Raw genomic sequence first — 20,235 nt, 5'->3', positions numbered from 1 at the left:
AGGGCAGAGCATCAAACGAGTTTTAATGTACCTTCTGCCACAATAGGGACTTCCCTGGCTTTTTCTTCCCACCAAAGACTCCAGATGCAGAGCAAGTCATTCACACACACACACGACTAGAGGGCCCTTGGGAAACTCTGCCCATGGTGACAGTGAGGGCAGGACGGCAGGTGACATGGGCACTCAAACGAAAGTGCCAGGGAGTCGCAGAACCCAGAGCTTTCAGGGTCGTTGACTTTCTCGCCCCGGAGACGTTCCCAGTGAGCCCAGGGAGGGCCCGGGTGGGTTCTGGAGAAATGCGTCCAAATGAACACAGGTACACCATTCCCCTTTGTCCGCCCCGGGAAAGGACTGGGTGAGGAAAAGAGAAATCCCTTGGAATTTGTCAATCTGTGATTTTGTTTCAACTGCACATCACTTTGTCTTCTCTGATCTGTAAGCCACCCACAATTTCCTTCTCATCTCCTTGCATCTTTCGACTTACCTTTGGGGGGACCAGCTAGTGACCTGTGGTGCACCTGCTACCCCCCTCCCTCTGAGCTCCCTCCCGGTAGAGCCTGGCTGGCTCCCATGGCTTCCCCCGCCTGCCCCGACAGGGACCGCGAGGAGCTTCACGGGGCCTCCACTGTGGGCATTTCAGGGACAGGAAGGAGCTAGCCTCTGACTCCGCCCGAAGCCAACGCCTGACCCTCCTGACCTTGGCACTCGCGCTGCTTCAGCTTCTCTGGGGACAGAAAGCCGGTGTGCTGAGGTGAGCATTAAAGTGCTAAAAGACAATCCATAAAACCCATGCGCCTCTCCAACCCGCTGCCGGCTCTCCTTACCCTTCTCTCATGACAAATGACGCTTCCTAAAGATGCAACGTTTGGCTTTTATTGTGTATAATTCCAGATTCCCAATTCCAGCTCGGCTGGTTGTCCCCGAAGGCACGCAGGGAAGCCCCCTTCCCCGACCCCAGAGCCTCGCACACTCCCCTGCTCACGCTCACACGGCAAGCACACGCCGGGACAACTCACACTCACGTGCACACTCACGCACACAGACTCGTGCGAGTGCACCTGTGCCAACACCTACACTTGCCCGTGGGCACACACACGTGCACGTTTTGGAAGGCGGTGACGGGCAGGGAGGCGAGCTGGAGCTCCGGGTCTCACCGCCGAGCACCGGCCCCTTCTGCACAGTAACGGCCCGTCGGTCCGCGCTGCTCCCTGACGGAGAGGCTCCAAACAGGAACCGCTCTGTGCCTGCCTCCCTCGTGTCATCTTTAAAGGGGTGACGGCCCAAGGCCGGGTGGTAGCCCCACAAGACGGACCGAGGCCAGGCTGGGAGCGAAGAGGCGCCCTCGCGGCGGCCGGCGGCGAGTCCGCGGACGAGCAGGGGCGCACGTGCCGCGCGGCGCCGGCCCAGAGGAAGGTTGCTCCTCCCAACAACCTGCTGGAGGGAACCCGCCCGAGGCTGCCGCCGCCGCCGCTACTCCTCTGCGTCCTGCAGTTCCCTCTGCGTGGCTCGGAGGAGGTGCCGAAGCTTCCGGAACACGTCGCGGGCTGCTCTCGGGGGGCCGCGCGCGGTGCTGCGGGGGTCCGCGCATTCCTGCACCGCGTCCCGCAGCTGCCGCTGCCGCGGGAAGGACAGGGCGGGGCCGCCGAGACTCGAGGAGAACCAGTGGCGGAAGATCTTGTCGCAGATGACCTGAGGGACGGCAGAGGGGGCGGTCAGTGCGGGGCCGCGAGCCCCCCGCCTCCCCCCCCGTGCCTGCAGGGAGGCCTCCTCCCGCGGGGGGCAGGGGGTGTCCGGTCCCAAAGCCGCCGTCCCTTCCAGCAGCAGGACGGGAGCCCCGCGTCCAGCCCTGGGCGCACAGGGAGGGCCGGGGTCGCCGAATACACCTCCCGAGAGGGAGCGGAAAGGGCTGATGACCCGCTGCCCGTGAGGAGCGGCCCCTCGGCTGAGTCGCCACGACCCTGACGACCGGCTCGGCCGTAGGTGGACCAGGCAACGGGCAATGCCCGCGGGACAGGACTGTCTCAGGGGTCCGGGGGGTGTGTGGCTGGCAACCAGGGTCACACGTTGAGATGCACGGAGAAGAGACTGTCCTGGAAGGACTTTGAACCCTTTTATTTCAGGAGCAGAAGAGAAGAATTCAGCCAGCATCTCACAGCCCAGAGTTCTAACAGGACACGAAGTGCCCCTGAATGCGCAGATCTCCTGAAATCCTTCCCGTCAACACGCGGCCTGTTCCCAGGCTCTCCCACGCCCCCCACGCTGGGCGGGCTCCTCCCAGGGGCACCTAATTAATGCGCTTTATTTTTCTGTGTCACACTGTCTGGGACTCACTGAACAGAGGCCTCTGTGTTGTAAAGCTACTTTTCACAGAAGACAAGCGACGAACTTCTGCTTCCCACTCCCTGCAAGGGCAAAGATTCTTTTTAAAAACAAATTACTGTTCAATATATTATTCGTTTTGATTTAGTGTTCCATGATTCGTGGTAGGGTGACTAACGAATACAATAAAAAAAAAAAAGGAAAAAATACATAAATAAATAATAAAAACAAATTACCTTAGTTCTATTTTATTTGCTAATCCATATGCAAAAATGTTCAATGTCCCCGAGGACAGACCATATGTATGTCCTAGGTCTCCAAGCTGCTCCCAACTCTGGGAGCTGATCTCTTCCTTGAATATCCATCTAGACAGAGAACGTGCACAGGAGCCTATGCACGCTGCTCCCTTCCCTTCCACTTTGCGCAAAGGCGGTCTACTACACACTTCCTCAGCTTCCGTTTCTATTTAACCAAACCCCAGGGGGAGACATGGAAATGTCAGTTCTTACAGGGATTTCCTGTTCGCTTTCATGGCCGCACCTCAAACGTGTGGGAAGATCATAAATCATTTAACTAGTTCCCTACTGGTGGAAATTGAGGCTGTTTACTAACTTTTGCTGTTATGAAGAATGCTGCAAGAAATATCTTTCTTGTATGTGATTTTCACTTTGCCCATGCCAATAAATTTCTAGAAATGGAATTTCTGGGCCTAGGGGTATGTGCATTTTTTGTTTAGTAGATATTGCCCAATCAACCCCGTGAAAGTTGTACTGAGATATGCTCTCAAAGCAACGTATGATGAGAACAGTTGTCTTCCCCACGGCCCAGCCAACATGTGTGTTATCTTTCATTTTTGCCAACTGATGGGTGAAAATGGTTTAATTTGCATCGTTCTTCGCCGTCGGGTGAAAGCGATTTGTGTTTCCTTTCCAGTGAATGGTCAAGTTGATGTCCTTCACTCACATTTGCATCAGACTGTTGGTCTTCTTCATATTAATTTGCAGACGCTCTTTATATTGTAAGGACATCCCCTCTGGCTGGCTTTGGCTGGCTTCCTGGAGAGTGGACTCTAAGAGAGAAGTTTGCAGGCAGGGATTTATTGAGGTGTGTTCCTGAGAACCATGCCTCCATGGACTTGAGGGAGAAGGAAATCTTCCGGTGTTCCTTACTGGGGCCGGACACTGGGCTTTGCGTAGACACCTGCTCCCACCGACCAATCCCTGAACGCTGCCACTGGCACGGAGTAGTCACAGCAAAGAAGGTCCACTGGGGAAGGAAATCCTGGGGGACAGTCTCTGAGCCCCGACAGCAGCCAGTACATGAGGACCCCCCGTCCTGTGCTCTCCTGATCTGTACCAGCGATGGCAAACGTTTTACCCATTTTCTCATTTAACTTTTAAATTTTGCTTGTATTTGGAGGGATTTTGTTTAGTTTTGTTTCCACTATATGGATTTTTCAAGAGAGTGAAATCTGTCGGGAGTTCTTCCTACAACCTCTGAACTGTGTTCCATACCCAGGAAGGCCTTGCTTACTGTCGGATGGTATTTTAAATTCTCCCAGTTTTTCTCTGTTACCTTTAGGATCCTAGTTTTTGTGAGTTGATCATTGAACCCTCTGGAAATCAGTTTAGTCAGGGGTGAAGTAGGAGCTACCCAGCGGACCTACGTCATTCCTCCATCACCCAGCCACCTTCTGCTGGCCCGAGAGCTACCTGTCGTTACGTCGAGCTCAGAAATTTTAGAAAATTCTATTCCTTTGCTCTGTCAGTCGGCGCAGGGATATTTTCTAACTTTTAAGTTAGAAAAGGACTACGTTAGGAGGACATGGGGAGCCCAGCAAAGGGGTCTGCTGGCCGCTCCATCCAGGAGACCCCGATGGGGTCATTTGACCGACAACCCATGGGGCAGACGACACTGCCTCCTGCCGCCCCTGTCCCCACTGAGCATATTGATCACAGGTGGCATGGAAGAGGTGACCTGGGCCATGTGAGCGGGGTGACCCACACAGAGGGCAGTGGCTGCCCCCAAGAACGATGTCCCCCAGCCCCCGCGGGGGCAGCCGCCTACCTGCAGGTTGCTGTTGACTCTTTCTGCTCCACACTTGTTGACGCGCAAATCACACTTGGAAAAACAGTCGAAGAAATTGCAGTCTCCGTCTCCCGTGCAGTTCTGCTCAAGAATTTCCCGCATTTTAGGTTCAAAAAAGGCCATGTCCACGTCGATGGCCACCACCTGCAACCAACACAGCACACGGCCATCAAGGGACACCGAGGCTTAGCACTGCGGGGGCTGGGGCACCCCCTCTCCGCGCTGGCAGTGCAGGTGCCTGTGGGCTGTGGGAGGGCAGAACGCTGCCTGCCGGAAAGGGGAGCCCGGGCCGTGCTGGGGCTCCAGCTTTGGTCACACAACCACCTGGCATTGATCATATTGCAAAGCTTATGATTACGTTTTTCAACCTCAAACACTTTCTCAGCTTTAAAAGTCGGATCTCTGAGGGGCGCCTGGATGGCTCAGTCAGGTGAGGGTCTGATGCTCGGTCAGGCCGTGATCTCGGGGTCCTGGGATCGAGCCCCGGTTTCCGGCTCAGCACTCACCGCAGAGTCTGCTTGAGGACTCTCTCTCCCTCTGCCCTTCCCCCCGTGCTAACTCTCTCCCTCCCAAATGAATAAATGAATAAATAAAACTTTAAAAAAAAACCAGAATCTCCGAAATGTCTTAAAAATAAATTAATCCCCTCTCCATTGCTGTATCACTTTGGTCTCGGACCTTCAAGGTTCAGCCTTGATAAAAGCTGTGAGACCCAGAGAATTTATCTCCGAGAGTATCAACAGTGAAGAAACCACCCTCCTGGGGCAGATCTGTGGGTGTGATGGCGACAGCAGGTGGGCAGGACCTACGCCGTCTCCTTGTGGCCTCTCTGTGACCTGAATCCACCGGCTTCCCACTGACTGCACGGATGGAAACTTGGCTGCAAATGGCAGCATCAACCGTCTCGCATTAGGGCTGATGCACACGGACCCAGGTCCAACAGCATCAGATACGAAACGCCAAAATGCCAAAATGCCACTGTCGGCAGGAGGCCACGGTCCACCCCCTGGAATTGCAGATTTCTCTTCTTGGCTTCAAACCAAATAGGCTTCCAAACCAGAAAAAAAGAAGAATGTCTACATTATGCAGATTTCCCTCCACCACCTGAATTTAAAAAACAAAACCACAACAAAAAAAAGATCTCAAACTTGATAAAACCTGGATTCTGCCCAAATAAAGCAGTTCATAGCTTCTAGGTATTAAAAAAGCTTTCAGAAGACTTGATGAATTTGCTGGCGTCTGTGGCGTCTCGCAAGCCTTCACAGGCTGTCCTCCGAGCACCGGCCCTTCCTTCTGCCTTTGGTAGCCTTTGGTAGCATCCCGGCAAGGCCTCGCTGGCTGGGGTCCATTTCCTCCGCAACTCAGCTGTGTTAGAAGCTACATTCCCCAGTTTGGGTTTTTGTGGTTCACTCAGGAGTGATGCCAGAGGCAGTAAACTTCCTTGGGGGATGGGTCAGTAAAACAGAAGACGGAAAATAGTTTCCTTCAAAATGTATGGAAGATAATGAACATAAAAAACAGGAAACGTTTCGCTACATAAGAGCTTTCCCTAATGACTAATTCAGGCACAGCAAACAGAAATTACACTTTTAATCAATTTTCCCTATCTCGTTATTTAGCCAAAAGAAATAGCTAATTTCACTATTTACCATAGCTAATACACTAAAAATACATTGGGCTGTGCTCATGAATCTATTGTCCTTATAATTTATTAACAGGGCCACAGGGCCTCCCTCCTTTCTATACTTTCTGGCAACCTCCCCAGCGTCCCCTGGGCCCCTACACACACTTTCCCTCCTTGTGACTTCTCACTCCCATTCCTGATTGTTCCTTCCCGTCTCCCAGGGAGAGCCAGATTTATTTTTTAATTTTTAGCGTACAGTGCAGAACGGATTACGGCTATTGTAAGCATAACTCCACACACCTAAAATAAGAGCAGCAGCCACGCCAGCAGAAAGAACTGCCTACGGCTTCTTGAATCACGTCAGGAGAACCCTAACAGCCTCCCTGCACGAAACGACACAACTCGCACCTTCATCAAACTCATCCCGCTTCAAACTAGAAAGGGTTGATGAGAATTGTCTCATTCCCCACTGAAAGGTGTAATTCTCACATAGGACACGTATGGGATTGAAAGGAGCACGTGCTAGCCATGTTTGGGGGGCACAAAGCAGTGGTGTTTCCCAGTTTTTCCTTTGCAACCGCAGATAAATTCTCAGGACCTGTCAGTGGGGCCCGGAGACAGGGAGTGACTGCAAGTCTCCACGTGCCATCCCGAGTGTCGGACCCAGCGGGTCCTGGTGGAAAGGTAGAAAATCTGCATTTCTAATAAGTTCTCTGGTGATGCTGACACTGCTGGGTTTCATTTAAAGTTATGAAATCATAGGGCAAGTTAGCTTCTTGAACCTCAGTATCTATAAGGAGGTCAATAATGCCAGGGTTGGCCAAAGGGGACCCTCTGTCCTCCCTCCCCATTTGCCCCTGAGAAGAGGAGGTGAGCTCAGGCAGAGGCGAGTGGGTGCCCCAGCACAGTCCACAGGGCCCAGTCTGGGGCTAGGTCAAAAATCGCAGCCATTATTTCATTGAACAAATACGTCGTGCCTATCTACACAAGATGATGGAAGGCACAACTCTAGTGCAGTGCACAAGCCAGCAGCGTGCCATGTTTCCCTTTCCCCCAGCTCCTACAGCTTTTCCTGGGAACCCAGCCCAGTCAGCTTCCCAATTCCCTCAAATGTTACTGCCCCTGTGGATTTCCACTCACTGACACTCCGCAGTACTCACTGGATGAAGAAACCGATGTCAGATGAGCACGGGCCCCGGAACTGCCAAAGCTGGTGGTGTGAGCAGACACGCCACACCGCCTTTCCCAGGGCCTTGGGGTACCCAGGTTCCCAGGACTTCTCTGAGAAAGAGAACGGTGGTCCCTCATGTCCTTTACATAAACTTACTGCTCATGAATTAGGGAAGCTTGGCCAGGATTTCACCTCCAAAAAATATGCTTGTGGAGTCCTGGGGTGTCCCTCCCCTTCACAGCTTGGACCATGTTTAGAGGTCTCGTGGAACTCGGGATGCTGCGGACAGAGCTGAATGCCTCCAGAGTGCAGAACCTTCTGGAACCTCTCAGGTCTTCCCCATCCACACTTGGAGCGACCCCCAGCTTAACAGTCCCTCTGGGGCTGCCAGGGACCAGGAAGGCATTAGGACAAAGCAGATTGGGCCAGCTGCCACAATGCTCTTTACAGTGACAAAGGCTTGACTGGGGAAGGGGGTGACCCAGGGGGCAAATTTAGTTTTCTAGATTCCAGGCTGTTTTAAGAAGGCATTCCTATGCCACCTGCCGTGAAAACCCTTGGCTGGAAATAAGAGAGCCCTCTTTTTTGTCCCTTTCTGTTTTTATTTTATTTTATTTTATTTTATTTTTTAAAGATTTTATTTATTTATTTGTCAGAGAGAGAGAGCGAGCACAGGCAGAGTGGCAGGCGGAGTCAGAGGGAGAAGCAGGCTCCCCGCGGAGCAAGGAGCCCGATGTGGGACTCGATCCCAGGACGCTGGGATCATGACCTGAGCCAAAGGCAGCTGCTCAAGCAACTGAGCCACACAGGCGTCCCAGGTCCCTTTCTGTTTTTAATCGGGATGAAGAGCACCATTCCTCCAGGACCCGGCACGCTCAGCGGCCAGCCCTCTGCTGTGGCTGAGGTCCCCTTGGCCTCACTTGCCAGCATCGCCGTTATGAGCCACCTTGTCACAGCCTGGGAGCGGAGGACCAGGACACAGCCCGCTCCCACTGCCAGCTGCGCACTCACACCTACGTCTTCTTGAGCGGTCCCGGCATTTGTCCCAGCACAGGGGAAGGACACCTGCGTTCAGGCACCCGGGTCACCCCAACAACAATGCGATGCTCAGGTTTAGCCCAGCCGGGGTGAAGCAGGAGGGGGTTATCGTGCAGTGAAACCTGGAACTCCCTCTGGCTGCTTTCCCAGCACGTTTAATTCCCTGCACACCTGTGTTGCCCAAAGTGGGAGAGGGACTTCACCGACCCTCCAGAGAGCAGCCTGGAGCCAGGCACTTCCACGCGGGCAGATCCTTGCCCGTGCAGAAGGCACCAGAACTCCAGCTGTCCCTCTAGAATTCTCAGCTGGGGAAGGGAAACTAGAGCCTGTCCAGGAGGAGCGTATCAGGAAAAGCCTGCCACAATCCTAGAGCATCATCCAGCACAGCCCCCAGAGGCCACCTTTCTCCGTCATCCTCTGGAGCGCCGCGTCTCCTGAAGACTGCTTTCTGCCCTCGGCAAGAGCTTGCTTTCAAGTTAGGTCTTCGGAGAAACCAGAAGAGACCCGAAGGAGGACGACGCTGCCGTGGGCGCCTTCGCTATCATTCCCCGCCCTGGGAGGGGCAGGGTGCCTGTGCTCCCCAGAGTCTCTCGTTCACTCCCGAGACGAGGTGCCCTGGCAGGTCTGGCTTGTCCAGGCCGGGAGCTTGCCTGAGGTTGCCGTGCCCCCCGCCCCAGGCTTCAGAAACCTGCTCCTGGATGCTCCGGCCCCGCACGACCCCCACGTCCCGCCCCTCGAGCCACTCACCGTGTAGTCACTCCTGATGGCAAAGTTTTCCGGCTTGACGTCGCACAGGTGGAGGCGGTGAGAGAAGTCGTCCTCGAAATGGCTCACCATGTCCAGGAAGCTGAGCGCCATGTCGCTGACGGCCTTGGCCTGGCCCCGGCTGCCCCGGGGCCCCCCCGCCGCGCCCTCAAGGGGGAAGAGGGCCCGGTGGCGGGGGCTGCCGGCTGCCAGGTACTCCACGGCGTAGAAGTGGCCGCAGGAGCCCAGCACGGGCAGGGCGTGCCGGCTCAGGTCCTGCAGCAGGCTGAAGAGGACGAACTCCTCCTGCTGCAGCAGTGACCACAGGCTGGCCAGCTGGCCCCGCCACCGCGGACCGCGCCCGCCTGGCCACAGGGGCCGCAGGCTGCCGCCGGGCAGCTCCAGGCCCAGGGCGTTCCTGACCTCGCCGGCCACCAGCAGCAGCAGCTCAGCCTCCGGGAGGTCCTGGGCGCCCTCGTCGGCCGCGTCCTCCAGCAGGCCGAGCGGCGGGAAGCTGGAGAACGCCTCCTCCTTGGACTTGAGGATGACGGGCCGGCCGCGCCAGTCGGCCTGCAGCACCTTCTTGCCGCTCTCGTAGTACAGGCAACGCCGGTACAGCAGCTTCCCCGCCACGCACAGGTCCTCACAGAGGTCTCCCACCAGCGCCCCGCCCTCGTAGTCCCGGCACTGGAAGGAAGGGGACAGCGGGTCACAAGGCAGGAGCGGCCGGGCTGACGCCAGGCAGGGGAAGGGAGAGGGGCAGGGTCGGTCGCTGCACAGGGCGCTGTAATCAGCAGTCGAGAGAAACCTCATGGAGTGACCCACACGGGCTGTTTGGGTCAGTGGGTGATTCACTGAAAGTGAGGACTCCTCGCGGCTCAGTTGGTGAAGCATCTGGCTTCGGCTCAGGTCATGACCTGGGGTTCTGGAATCGAGTCCCGCATCAGGCTCCCTGCTTGGCAGGGAGCCCGCTTCTCCCTCTGCCTCTCCTGTTCCCCCTGCTTGTGCTCTCTTTTTCTCTCTCTGACAAATAAATAAATAAATTCTTTTTAAAAAATTAAGAGGAGGGGCGCCTGGGTGGCTCAGTGTGTTAACGCCTCTGCCTTCAGCTCAGGTCATGATCCCAGGGTCCTGGGATCGGGCCCCTATCAGGCTTTCTGCTCAGTGGGAAGCCTGCTTCCCCCTCTCTCTCTGCCTACTTGTGATCTCTGTCAAATAAATAAATAAAATCTTTTAAAAAAATAAGTGGAAGTGCTAAAAATTGTCTCATATTTATTACATTATTCAACGAGGACCAGGTCTTCAGAATTGGGACACTGGAGGCGAGACGTGGGCCCCCCCACTGTGCCCCTGTCCAGCCACGAGATGCTGGAAAAAGCCTTCCACCAGCTGGTGACAGTTCCCTCAGCTGTCAGAGACAGGGCTGGCCAGGTCAGTAGTCATCGACCATGGCCATATGGGCAGGTCGCCCTGGGGAGCTTCGAACTCCCCCATCTAAGAATGGCTAAGTCAGATCTGGGCAGGGAGTCCCCTGTGAGCCTCAGGTGGGGTCAGAATAGCCACAGTAACAGCCCTTCCTGCAAGCATGTACCCGCAGCCGGGTGTCTCTGACACCCGGTGTTGCGGCCTGTAAGGCCAGCAGGTCTGGAAGGAGGGCAGGGGTTCGGAGGAGCGCCCTGTGCAGGAAATAGAAGAGGCTGCGTGGTCGGTCATGTCAGCAGGGCAGGAGAGAGGCACGAGGGACACCTTTCAGAACATGGGAGCTATTCTGGAAGCACAGGGCGCCTTTGGTCCCTGGCGGAGGTGAGGAGGGGTCAGGAGCCCTCAGATGGCGTTTCTCCTAAACTTCAGCGGCTCTCAGAATGGGTTCCACACGAGGCGACCAGCGGCCTCCCCCAGCACGCCACAACCATCCTAGGCAGACAGACCAGCCAGGCCCTGGCTGGTGGTCCTGCTGGGCTGTGGTCGAAGATGGAGGACAGTATACAGCAAGGTGGGGGACTGTTCCTCTGTTTTTGGTTTTAATCTTTCAGGAAAGCCAACCCCCTAGACCCTTCCTTACTAGGATCTACCTCCAACTGTCCCCCAACAGGTGCGTCTTCCTTCCACGTGAGCAGATGCTGGCCTCCCTTCCTAGAAGTTCTGCTGCCCAGGAGATGGGGCAGGGGGTCCCCCTCACTCCCATCAGGTGACAGACAAGGGCTGCCATGTTGTTTCCCTCACTGTCGCATGCACAACCAAGTGCCCTGAGTGACCAGCCACAGCTAGAGAGTGGCACTGCGCAGACAGCAGGGTCGGGGCCCAGAGCCACGCTGGGAGGGTGGCCTGGCTGGATGGTGGCCTCCTGAGCAGACTACGCCCGCCCCGGCTCTGAGGCTTGGATTCCGTCCCTGCGTCACCAGTCTGCCTCCCTGGCTCAGTTTTCGGACCAGCCAAGTGGGAGAAGCGTGTGGAAACCAGTTATTTATTCAAGTGCGAGGCGTCCCGAGATGCTGCTCCAGAATGGGCAGGTGACATGCTCCTCAGAGACTCTGGTTGTGCCGCGCCGGTCAGCTTCCCTTCATGAGCCGCTCAAACTCGGACAACGTGCTTTCAGGGCCCGGATGGAGGGACGATCCCAAAGGCCCCGAAGATCTGAAATCTACAACGTTTTTGTGACCCGCGGGGCCTCACGTGGTACCAAGCCCCACTGGAGAGTCCTGAGGCAAGTTGCTCGGCTCCATGTGAACTTGGGTACACATGCCGCGGAACTGTCCATTGCTTTGATTACTGGTTCTGTTCTGTATGCAACATGGGAGGTCTATGATCCACATTATTTTTCTAATGCCCAAAAAAGGGGGACTTCAAAACCATGCCCGGCTCCAGAGTGTTAGCTAAAGCCCTGTGGGCCTTTATAAAGACTCTAGGTCAATTGTTCAAAGTACACATCAGCAGAATGCTTATTAAAAAGAAATATTCCTGGTTCTTAAAACAAGTATCTGGATTTTCGGGACCATTTTAGGCAATAGCAGTCCGCACCATCTGATCCGATCCTGGGGCTTTCTGCTGAAGGACACTCCTGGGAGCCATCCCTCCTCTATGGGCTTCCAGTATCACACCTTGGGTGGTGGGTGTGCCGCCCTGGCCAAGCACAAGGACGCAAGTGACAGAGACCTGTGCGTGGTCATGAACAGACCCCGGCACTTGGGAGAGCCAAGCTGGGCTGCCGTTTTTGTCTTTGGAAAACACACGACCCTGGTGGCTCTGTGTTAACAAACACCTAGACATCTGTGTTAAATACACGTGATGCTGTGTTCATCTTGCCATTTAACGGAACACACGCTGGTAAAATGCCATCCTCTGAATTCCACGGCTTGGAGTCAGGAAATGGGTGTTGAAAGGATCGGGACCCTTTGAGTCATTCACTCTCTGCTTAGATTCATCTCCTTATCGCCACTCCTAAGACATGGCCACTGACTTGGGCTCGCCGCAGGGCTCTGGATATTCTCGGGGTGGGGGGGGGGGGATGAAAGGTGAAGTGTTCTTGCTATCTGGTGTTTGCAGAGTTCCACATTTCCTTAGTAAACCTAAAAATACTTTTTATTTTTAATTTATTTAAAAATTACTTTGAAAATTATTTAAATTATTAAAAATTAAAAATATTTTTTTAAATAGTTTTTTTAAAATGTCCTTATAGAGCCCCCAAAATTCCAATAAGTATGGTACCCCAAATTATTTGATTCAAGTCCATAAACATTTCTGGAGTGTTGTCTCATTTAGAATTGAATCCAAAGTGCTTCTGAATGAAGAACAGAACCGTTTGGTGGGAGAAGGTGAGTCCTGAGCTGGGAGCTTCAGAATCCTGGGACAACCCGGAGAGAAGGGAGGAGACAGACAGAGTCCACTGCACTGTGAGCAGGGAGTGTGCAGGGTGTCAGCTACGATGTCCCAGAGCCTTTACTTTCATCCCGAGCTGTGGCCAAAACTGTCACCAGCCAGGAGAGACACCTGCGGGCCAAGGAGACAGCTCCACTCCTCTGGGACCAGGAATGGCCATGGGCAAGGCCTTGCTGCTTCAGCCACTCATGGCCACCTTCAAATCAAGAATGCCACTCCCCCGACTTCACCCAGCCGTGTGTGAGTTGAACCCCTATCCAACTACAGGTACTAGGCTCAGGAATTCACATCACAGAGGCAGTTGTCTTCCGAACCCATGAGAGCAGAGTATGGTCTGTATAGGATCTTAAACAGCAGGCTTGGCCCTGGGGCAGACTGGGCTTGCCTCCTGGCTCTGCCCCATACAAGCTAGTGGCTTGTTTCCAGCTCTGTAATATGGGATGCCCATGGTGCCACAGACCACCTGTGAAGGTCAACCAGAGTCACAGGTTCAGAGGACCTGTTTGTCTCCATGAATGCTACTTGTCTCCAATCTCTCCAGCCCTGGTCATAAGAGGGGGTGGGAGGGAGACTTCTTCTGGGACAGATGCACCTGAACTCAATTCTGAGGAGACTTCTTCTGGGACAGATGCACCTGAACTCAATTCTGAAAGCCTAATTGCAGTGTGCTTAGCAGATAAGGAGAGAGGGGGCAGTTTCATTGCAGGGAATAAGCCTTGCAAAGAGCCAGAGTTACAAAGCAGTGTGGTATGTTTAGAGAATGGGATATGGTTCAGGGTTGTGGAAAGTGAGCGCAGGCACCTGTGTGTGACCTATCAGGCTGTCCTATGAAAAAAATGCCGTGTCTCTGCCAGAGAAAAATGCTTCTACCCTGCAAGGGCCAGATCAACCTTCCCCAGGTGGGTGGGGGAGAGGGGAGGCAGCCCGGTGTCCCCTGGGGATCCTCATCTCCAACCTGGGAGATGAGCCCGCAGCTCCCAGTCCACCAGACTCCCGTGCCCCATCCTCTCTCCCACTGGCTCCCCACCACAGTGTTTTCTACAAAACTCTCCTGCATTGATGAAATCGAGTTCAAATTGAATTAAAATCTATACAATTTTGCCCCTGCATGTTCTGACAGCTGTTCCAATCAGGAGTTACAAGACATTTTGAACAATGGCATAATCATCGAATTGGGCATAGACCCTATCCATTTTGGAGGGGCACATTATTTGGGGCTGTTTTCCTGAAGCTTGGGGTAGGAGTGGCCTCCCGCAGAGCTGACAGCTTCTGGACTGCAGTGTCAAGCCTCTTCGGGAAGGCCAGGAAGCAGAGCGAGATGCCCAGGACCCCGGAGGGCCTCCGCTACCTTAGGGGAGGTCTTGGGTTTATGATGTCACTTGTGGTGTCTGTGTCACCTTGCTCGTCATAGGAGGTAGCTGACACTAAGGCAGGGTGTGCACTGTGTGGTTGTTCCAGAGGGGCTGCTCATCGTCCTTTTGGGTGATGTGCATTAGCCCTGCGGGTCCCCTTCTCTTACAGAAACCGAAGAATTCAGCGCCGGGGCTCCGCAGGCTCCCAGTGCTGCGGGGAATCTGCAGGTTCCTTTGGCACGTCTGTATCTCCTAAAGCCTGAGAAGAATTAACTTAGCCTTCAAACACCAGTGAACTTAAAGGACAAACTACAGGTCTACAAGCTAACTAAAACCTGCCCTCGTGAGAGCAACGGTGAAATCGCGCAAGCGCGTCCTACTGAGGTGGCTGCGCTGGAACCTGTGGAAGTGGTTTGTCCCGGGAAGTCCGTGTTCAAAGTCCCTTTTCTCTGAACAGGACGGGAGCTGCCAGCATGGGGACAGGCACGCCTCTGCCCCCAAATGCGCAGCATACAGACCCCACAGGTATGGCGTTTTAAAATAAACTGAAAAATACAAAAGCAAGTTAAGGGAGTCTCCTTATCTTGACGGGCCCTTTCCGGTTGCGAAGACTCAGTGGATCCGCATCCTCAGTGAATCCGCGTCTGCGGACCGTGAGCGGCCCTATGCCCGCGCCTGGAGCTCCCAGTCCCGCGAGGAACATCCTAGCGGCTGGTGCTTAGAAACCCTCCAGCTCCTATCGTGGCTCTCGGGCAAAAACAAAACCCGTCCACTCCAGTCGGAGAAACTGCTGCAGGGGTCTCAGAGGTCAAGCCCGAGGGCTGGGTTTTCTCCTGCGCGTTCGTTCTTGTTTTTAAAAAGCTCGAAGTTTCTGCCCCCTTAGCAAGACAGCCCGAGCTAGAACTGCGCTCCTGGGCGGTGAGCTGGGTGCTGCCGCATCTGGGGGCAGTCCGCCTGTCACTGCGCAAACCTCTTGACCTCTGGATGGCTCAGAAGATACACACTGCAAACACGGCCGGAGCACCGGAGGAGCAGAGATATTCCCTGCTGTAAAATCTTTCTGGATGCTGCAGTCCCACCGGGGCCGTGGGTTTCTACCACAGCAAAGAAAGCTAAGCCTGTCCTGTGAAAAAGCAATCTGTACTGGAGGCAGCGAAATTAAATTACGTCAAGACCTACAGAGCCAAAAGGGAGTTCACCCTTCTGAACAATGAAGCACGTAGGACTATTCTGGGGATGCCTCGAAAAGGATAGGCTATAGGAGGATGAAGAATACCCAGTAGGTACTTGGGGTTTCAGTATCAAGGAAGCCACCTGTTGTCACAGAGTCTCTGCTGTCCCACTGCTCAGGGTCCCAGAGAGTTCTCAGAGAGGGTCCTACTCTGCAGGACACACTAAGTGCGTGAATCGGGAAAAGTTGATCTACATCTCTGGGGCTCAGTTTTGCCATCCGTGAAGTGAGGCGAGTCCAAGCACACCCCTCGCACAGGGGATGACATGAACTAATACACAGAAAGCCGCTTAGCCCGGGGCCTGCCCAGAGCAAGCCCAGCGGGGACCCACAGCAACACTTCTCTGCTGCTATGTGCAGTGCTCTGCCCACGGAACAGGAGCCAGGCTCAGCCTGGGACGGCCCCAGACACAGCTCACGAGGAAAGGAAGGCTCTAGAAAGCTCACAGGAGAGCTGAAGAGGGCTTACAGATGTCTTGATTATGAGATGTGCTGAAAAACCACAGCAGAGGAGACAGCAGTCTGACTCAGAAACTCCAAAGCTAGAGGACCCAGGGCTCAACTCCTTGGAACAACTCCAGTTGGCTCTTCCAACTCTCCCCTCTCCCAGTGCCAAGAAGTGCACTGAGCTCCCTGGGCAGGAGGGGGGCCGCCTGGGGGTGCCAGCAGGCCGACTCCCAGCTCTGCACCTTCATCTCCAGACTCGCCCGCCGGCCAGCCAGGGCACCTGCCACACTGCGGGCCTGGGACACCAGCAAGAGGGCAGGACTCCCCTGGCTCTGGCAGGAAGGGAGAGGGTCCCCTCTGGCTCAGCAGCAGTGCACCCCTTCTGTGCTTGGTATTCAGACAGAAAGCTAATGAGGGTCTGGAGAGCAGTCAGAAAAATAACGGCCAGTTTTCTTGTAAGGACAAAAGCCAGGCAGAATGAATTGAAAGTGCCTAGGCGCCTGGAGACAGAGGGCTGATTCAGCGTGAGTCCTGGGTGGCCACAATGCCAGGCTCTGCAGGCAGCCAGGGCCCAGCAGAGTCTGGGTGGCAGAGACGGCGGCGCCGTTCAAACCCTGTTCTAGTTCAGAGTGTCCTGGGGCCCAGGGAGCCAGGGTGCTGGGCGGGGCTAACACCCACAAGTCCTGAATGGAGAAGGTAGACAGAGACCAGGCATGGTGGGAGGGAGAGCGAGCCAAGCCCTGAGCATGGGTGAGGAAAAAATGGCCTCGAACAGGGTGCCCAGGTGACGTTCCCTGAAAAATCAGTTCGTTGGGACGACGTCAGATGAACTTCAGGAAGACAGACAGAGAAAGTATTTCCGATTGTTCCTTGGGCAGGAGGTGAGACCAGCAGCCTTCAGAAGCAGAGCCCGTATCTCCAGCTTCATGTCAGACTAAACCAACCCCTACTGGCTGCCATTAGGATGTATCAGTAGAGCTTCTAACCAGAATTGGTTTTAATTTATGAGCTGGAATGCTGGGGAAGCTATGATTAGCAATTACCTAAATTGTATTGGGCCATATAATTTCCATTAGTTTTTTTCCCACTTAACCAAAGATAAATAAGTGAAAACAGCATTTTCATTTTAATGTAAAAGATTATTATATTATTTTTGTAAACAGGTGTTCCACTCTGGGATGGGGAATTCTTTATGTTCATTTAAGTAGTGAATCAGTCCCCCCAAAAGAAGACTCTGTGAAAAAAGAAGAGTCTGTGGAAAAAAGCCTTGTGAAAGGAATTTTTATACGGGTTACTGAGAAAGCTGATGAATGGTTGCAAGTTAAAGAAAACTTGCTGGAAGGTCACTGTAACGGTCCATTATGGTGGATAATGGGGACTGACAGACAGACAGATGGAGGGGATCGGTGATGAGGGTTCCACCTGCACCATGAGCAAGAACTGATCAGACTCGGTTAGAGAATATGATTTCTTTGAGTTTGTATATTTCACTCACTTCTTTGGTTTTTCCAATTTCTTAGGCTACGAAATTTTGAAAACTTACAGTCTCAAACCCAACACCCATATGTAAGCAATTGGACCGTAAACTTCCCATGCGTTTTTGGAAGATTTCTTAGAAAATAGATCATCTTTCATGAGAAATGCTTAGATAGATGGTCCCTGTTTTGGGAAGTGAACAAGAGCTTAAAAAGCCAAAGGGGCAGCTGTCTTCACCTTTTCAGCTTTCCTTCCGGGACCTCTCCCTTTTTCCAAGTCTTCCTAACGCCCATGATCTTCCGGACCAAACGGAGAGACTGAGGAGCAGCCAACGTTTGGAAGGGACGGATAAGCATCTGGGGCCCGGTGCACACCACAGCGGCCTGCCCGGCCAGCTAGGACAGCTCAGCCCCACGCCTGTTAGGACACCGCTGTCTGGACCCCACGAGGGGGTCTGCCGGGGTCTGCTCGCCTGAGCGCAGGGGGCCCGGGTCTCACAAACCGCGCCCGGGAGAGCCGCGGCTTTGGGGCGCAGGGAGACAAGGGCCCTACCAGCCCTCTGCGTTGGGCTCGGCGAGAGGCACCCAGGTTGGAATCACACAGCAGCCGCGAGCGAGAGAACCCGAGAAGCAGAGGCGCGGTCCCCGCTGGCCCCGAGCCTCGCCGCCCGCCCGCGCCCTCGCCAGCGCCTGCAGCCGGACCGCAGCACACGGGACGCCGGCACGGAGGGGCTGTCGGGAGACCCGGAGCGGATCGGCAAACTTTCCGAGCGCGGGCTTAGGGGCGGCAGGAGAGCAGTTGGGCAGGAGCACGGTCTTGGGACAAAGGACCAATTTTGGCGAACCGGGAGAGACACCTCCGCGCGCCCGCGGACGCTCGGGCAGAGACGGGTCGTACGCACCGGGCCTTCCACGCACCGTGTCGGGACAGCCAACCCCCCCGGGACGACCCCCGGGGACCTCGACCGCGCCCGACTGCCCCGCTCCCGGGTCCCGAAGAGGGTGTCCCGCCCCAGGCCCCCGGGGAGCGCGGCGCCGGGCAGCGCGGCCGCGGGACCTACCAGCGCGGCCAGGATGCGCCGGCTCTTCTCATCCGTGCAGCGCTCGGAGAGGACGCCCGGGTGCGCGCGGAGCAGCAGTGCGGCCGCCAGCACCCAGCCCGCCGTCCACGCCGCGCAGGCCAGCAGCGCGCCCCGCCCGCACCGCCCGCACCGCCCGCGCCGCCCGCGCCGCCCGCACCGCCCGGGCCGGCTCCGCGCCATGACCCGCCGCCCGCGCCCCGCGCTCCCGGGGCGGCTCCGCGGCTCGGCCGGGCCCGGCGGGGGAGGGGGCGCGGGGGAGAGGCCGCGCGAGGGGAGGGGGAAGCCCGGCCGCCCGGCTGCCCGCGCCCGGCCCGTCCTGGCGGTGGGGTGGGGTGGGGTGGGGTGGAGTGTCCGCGGGCCGCAGCCTGCGCGCCCTCTGGGGCGCCGGGGGAAGGGGTGTCCGCTCGCGGCTCGGGGGTCCGCGCGCTGCTCGCCCTGCTCTGCCCGCCGCACCCCGACACCTTTCCACTTCTTCTTTTTTTTTTTTTTCTTGCACCTTTTTTCCAAGAAGACCAGTTCCGCCTCTTAAACAGAATCCGCAGAACCCGCGTAGATTCAAACTCCCCCGGGTCCCACTCCGGGTTCCTCTGCGGACACATCTTTAATGCAGACAAGATCTACCCCCTGCTCTGGCGGCCCGTTTGCCCCTCTGCTGGGGTCCTCCCTCTCTCCCCTGCAAGCTGGGTTCCCTCCGGGCTCTTCCCGGGGGTGAGACACGCGAGCGGGCCTAGAGCCAAGTGCCGGGGCGGTCCGGACACCTTAGCGATCCCTGCCCTCCTCTCCCGGGTAGCGTCCCGCATCGCACCGCTGTGGTCCGGGGTGCCAAAAAACGCTGGGGCGTCCTTTACGGGGACAGAGAGTGCCACACTCTTTAAACGTTTCCACTTAACCCTGGCTAGGAGAAAGCAAGCGTTCACTCAATGTGTCTAAATTGTATTTCTGTATATTTGTAACATCATCGGGGGAGCATGCTTCCTTGTTCCAATCCCAGTCCTTACATAAAATAGGCGGGCGCCTCCACCAACAGAGCGGTCTCTGGTTCTTGCCAGCCCTCTCCACCCCACACGGAGCTGCTCCTCCATCGCCTGAAAGCCTTTCTACCCCAGGGAGAGAGTCCGAGGTGGGTGGTGTCCTAGGAGGTGAACTGTCACAGCAGCAGGCCTCTGAAAGCTGCCCCCACCCCACCCTGTGGCTCACACATTCACTTTAAAAAGCTTGTTCCAAGCCTATTCCGTGCCAGCCCAAAGCCATGGCCCTCCTGCCTGCTCTCTGTCCGAATTTCCATTCCTGAGTGTAGGAATCACAGGAACTATTCCCGCCGGATCAAGCATTCTGTGATGATCCTTCGCAAACTGGCTTCTTAACCTCGCCTATTCTGCAGCTCACGGTTTAACCTTCATGGCTGGGTGGGAGAAGCCTCTAGGAATTGGGAAACATCAAATTAACAAACACTGAAGGAGCCTGTGGGGACAGGGCCGATATTCCTGATGCCGCAAACACTCGGACGGGGTCCCTCTGTCCACAGCAGTGACGGCTGCTGCGGCGCCTTATGAATGACCAGTTCTCCCACTTCCCAGGGCACCCCCGAGCAGAAGCACTACGGGGAGCATTTTGGTAAGCTGGCCCTGTCGGAACTTGGTTGTCTCATTTCAAAATAGTTGTGAAGCCCAGAGAGCATCCACGGGTTTTGCTTGAAAATTTTGATGGCCTAAAGTTGATTCCTATTCCCATGATTTTGGGGGTCTGGGGCAGGAATAGGAAGAAGAATGAGGTAAAGACGTGCGAACA

The 20,235-nt window shown here is 55.4% G+C and overlaps 1 protein-coding gene across 1 annotated transcript; it reads right to left on the bottom strand.

The window, feature by feature from the left end:
* Positions 1 to 851: 851 nt before the first annotated feature.
* On the bottom strand, positions 852 to 18,627 carry DIPK1C (divergent protein kinase domain 1C). Its single transcript, XM_059140561.1, has 4 exons — positions 18,427 to 18,627; positions 8,988 to 9,671; positions 4,387 to 4,551; positions 852 to 1,689 (listed from the first exon to the last, which is right to left on the bottom strand). Exons 1-4 carry the CDS (start codon positions 18,625 to 18,627, stop codon positions 1,471 to 1,473), a joined length of 1,269 nt encoding a protein of 422 aa, XP_058996544.1. The 3' UTR covers positions 852 to 1,470.
* Positions 18,628 to 20,235: the final 1,608 nt, after the last annotated feature.

The sequence above is a fragment of the Mustela lutreola genome, chromosome 11 (genome assembly GCF_030435805.1).
Source record: "Mustela lutreola isolate mMusLut2 chromosome 11, mMusLut2.pri, whole genome shotgun sequence".
Lineage (NCBI taxonomy): Eukaryota > Metazoa > Chordata > Mammalia > Carnivora > Mustelidae > Mustela > Mustela lutreola.
This window is presented reverse-complemented; position numbering and strand designations above follow the sequence as displayed.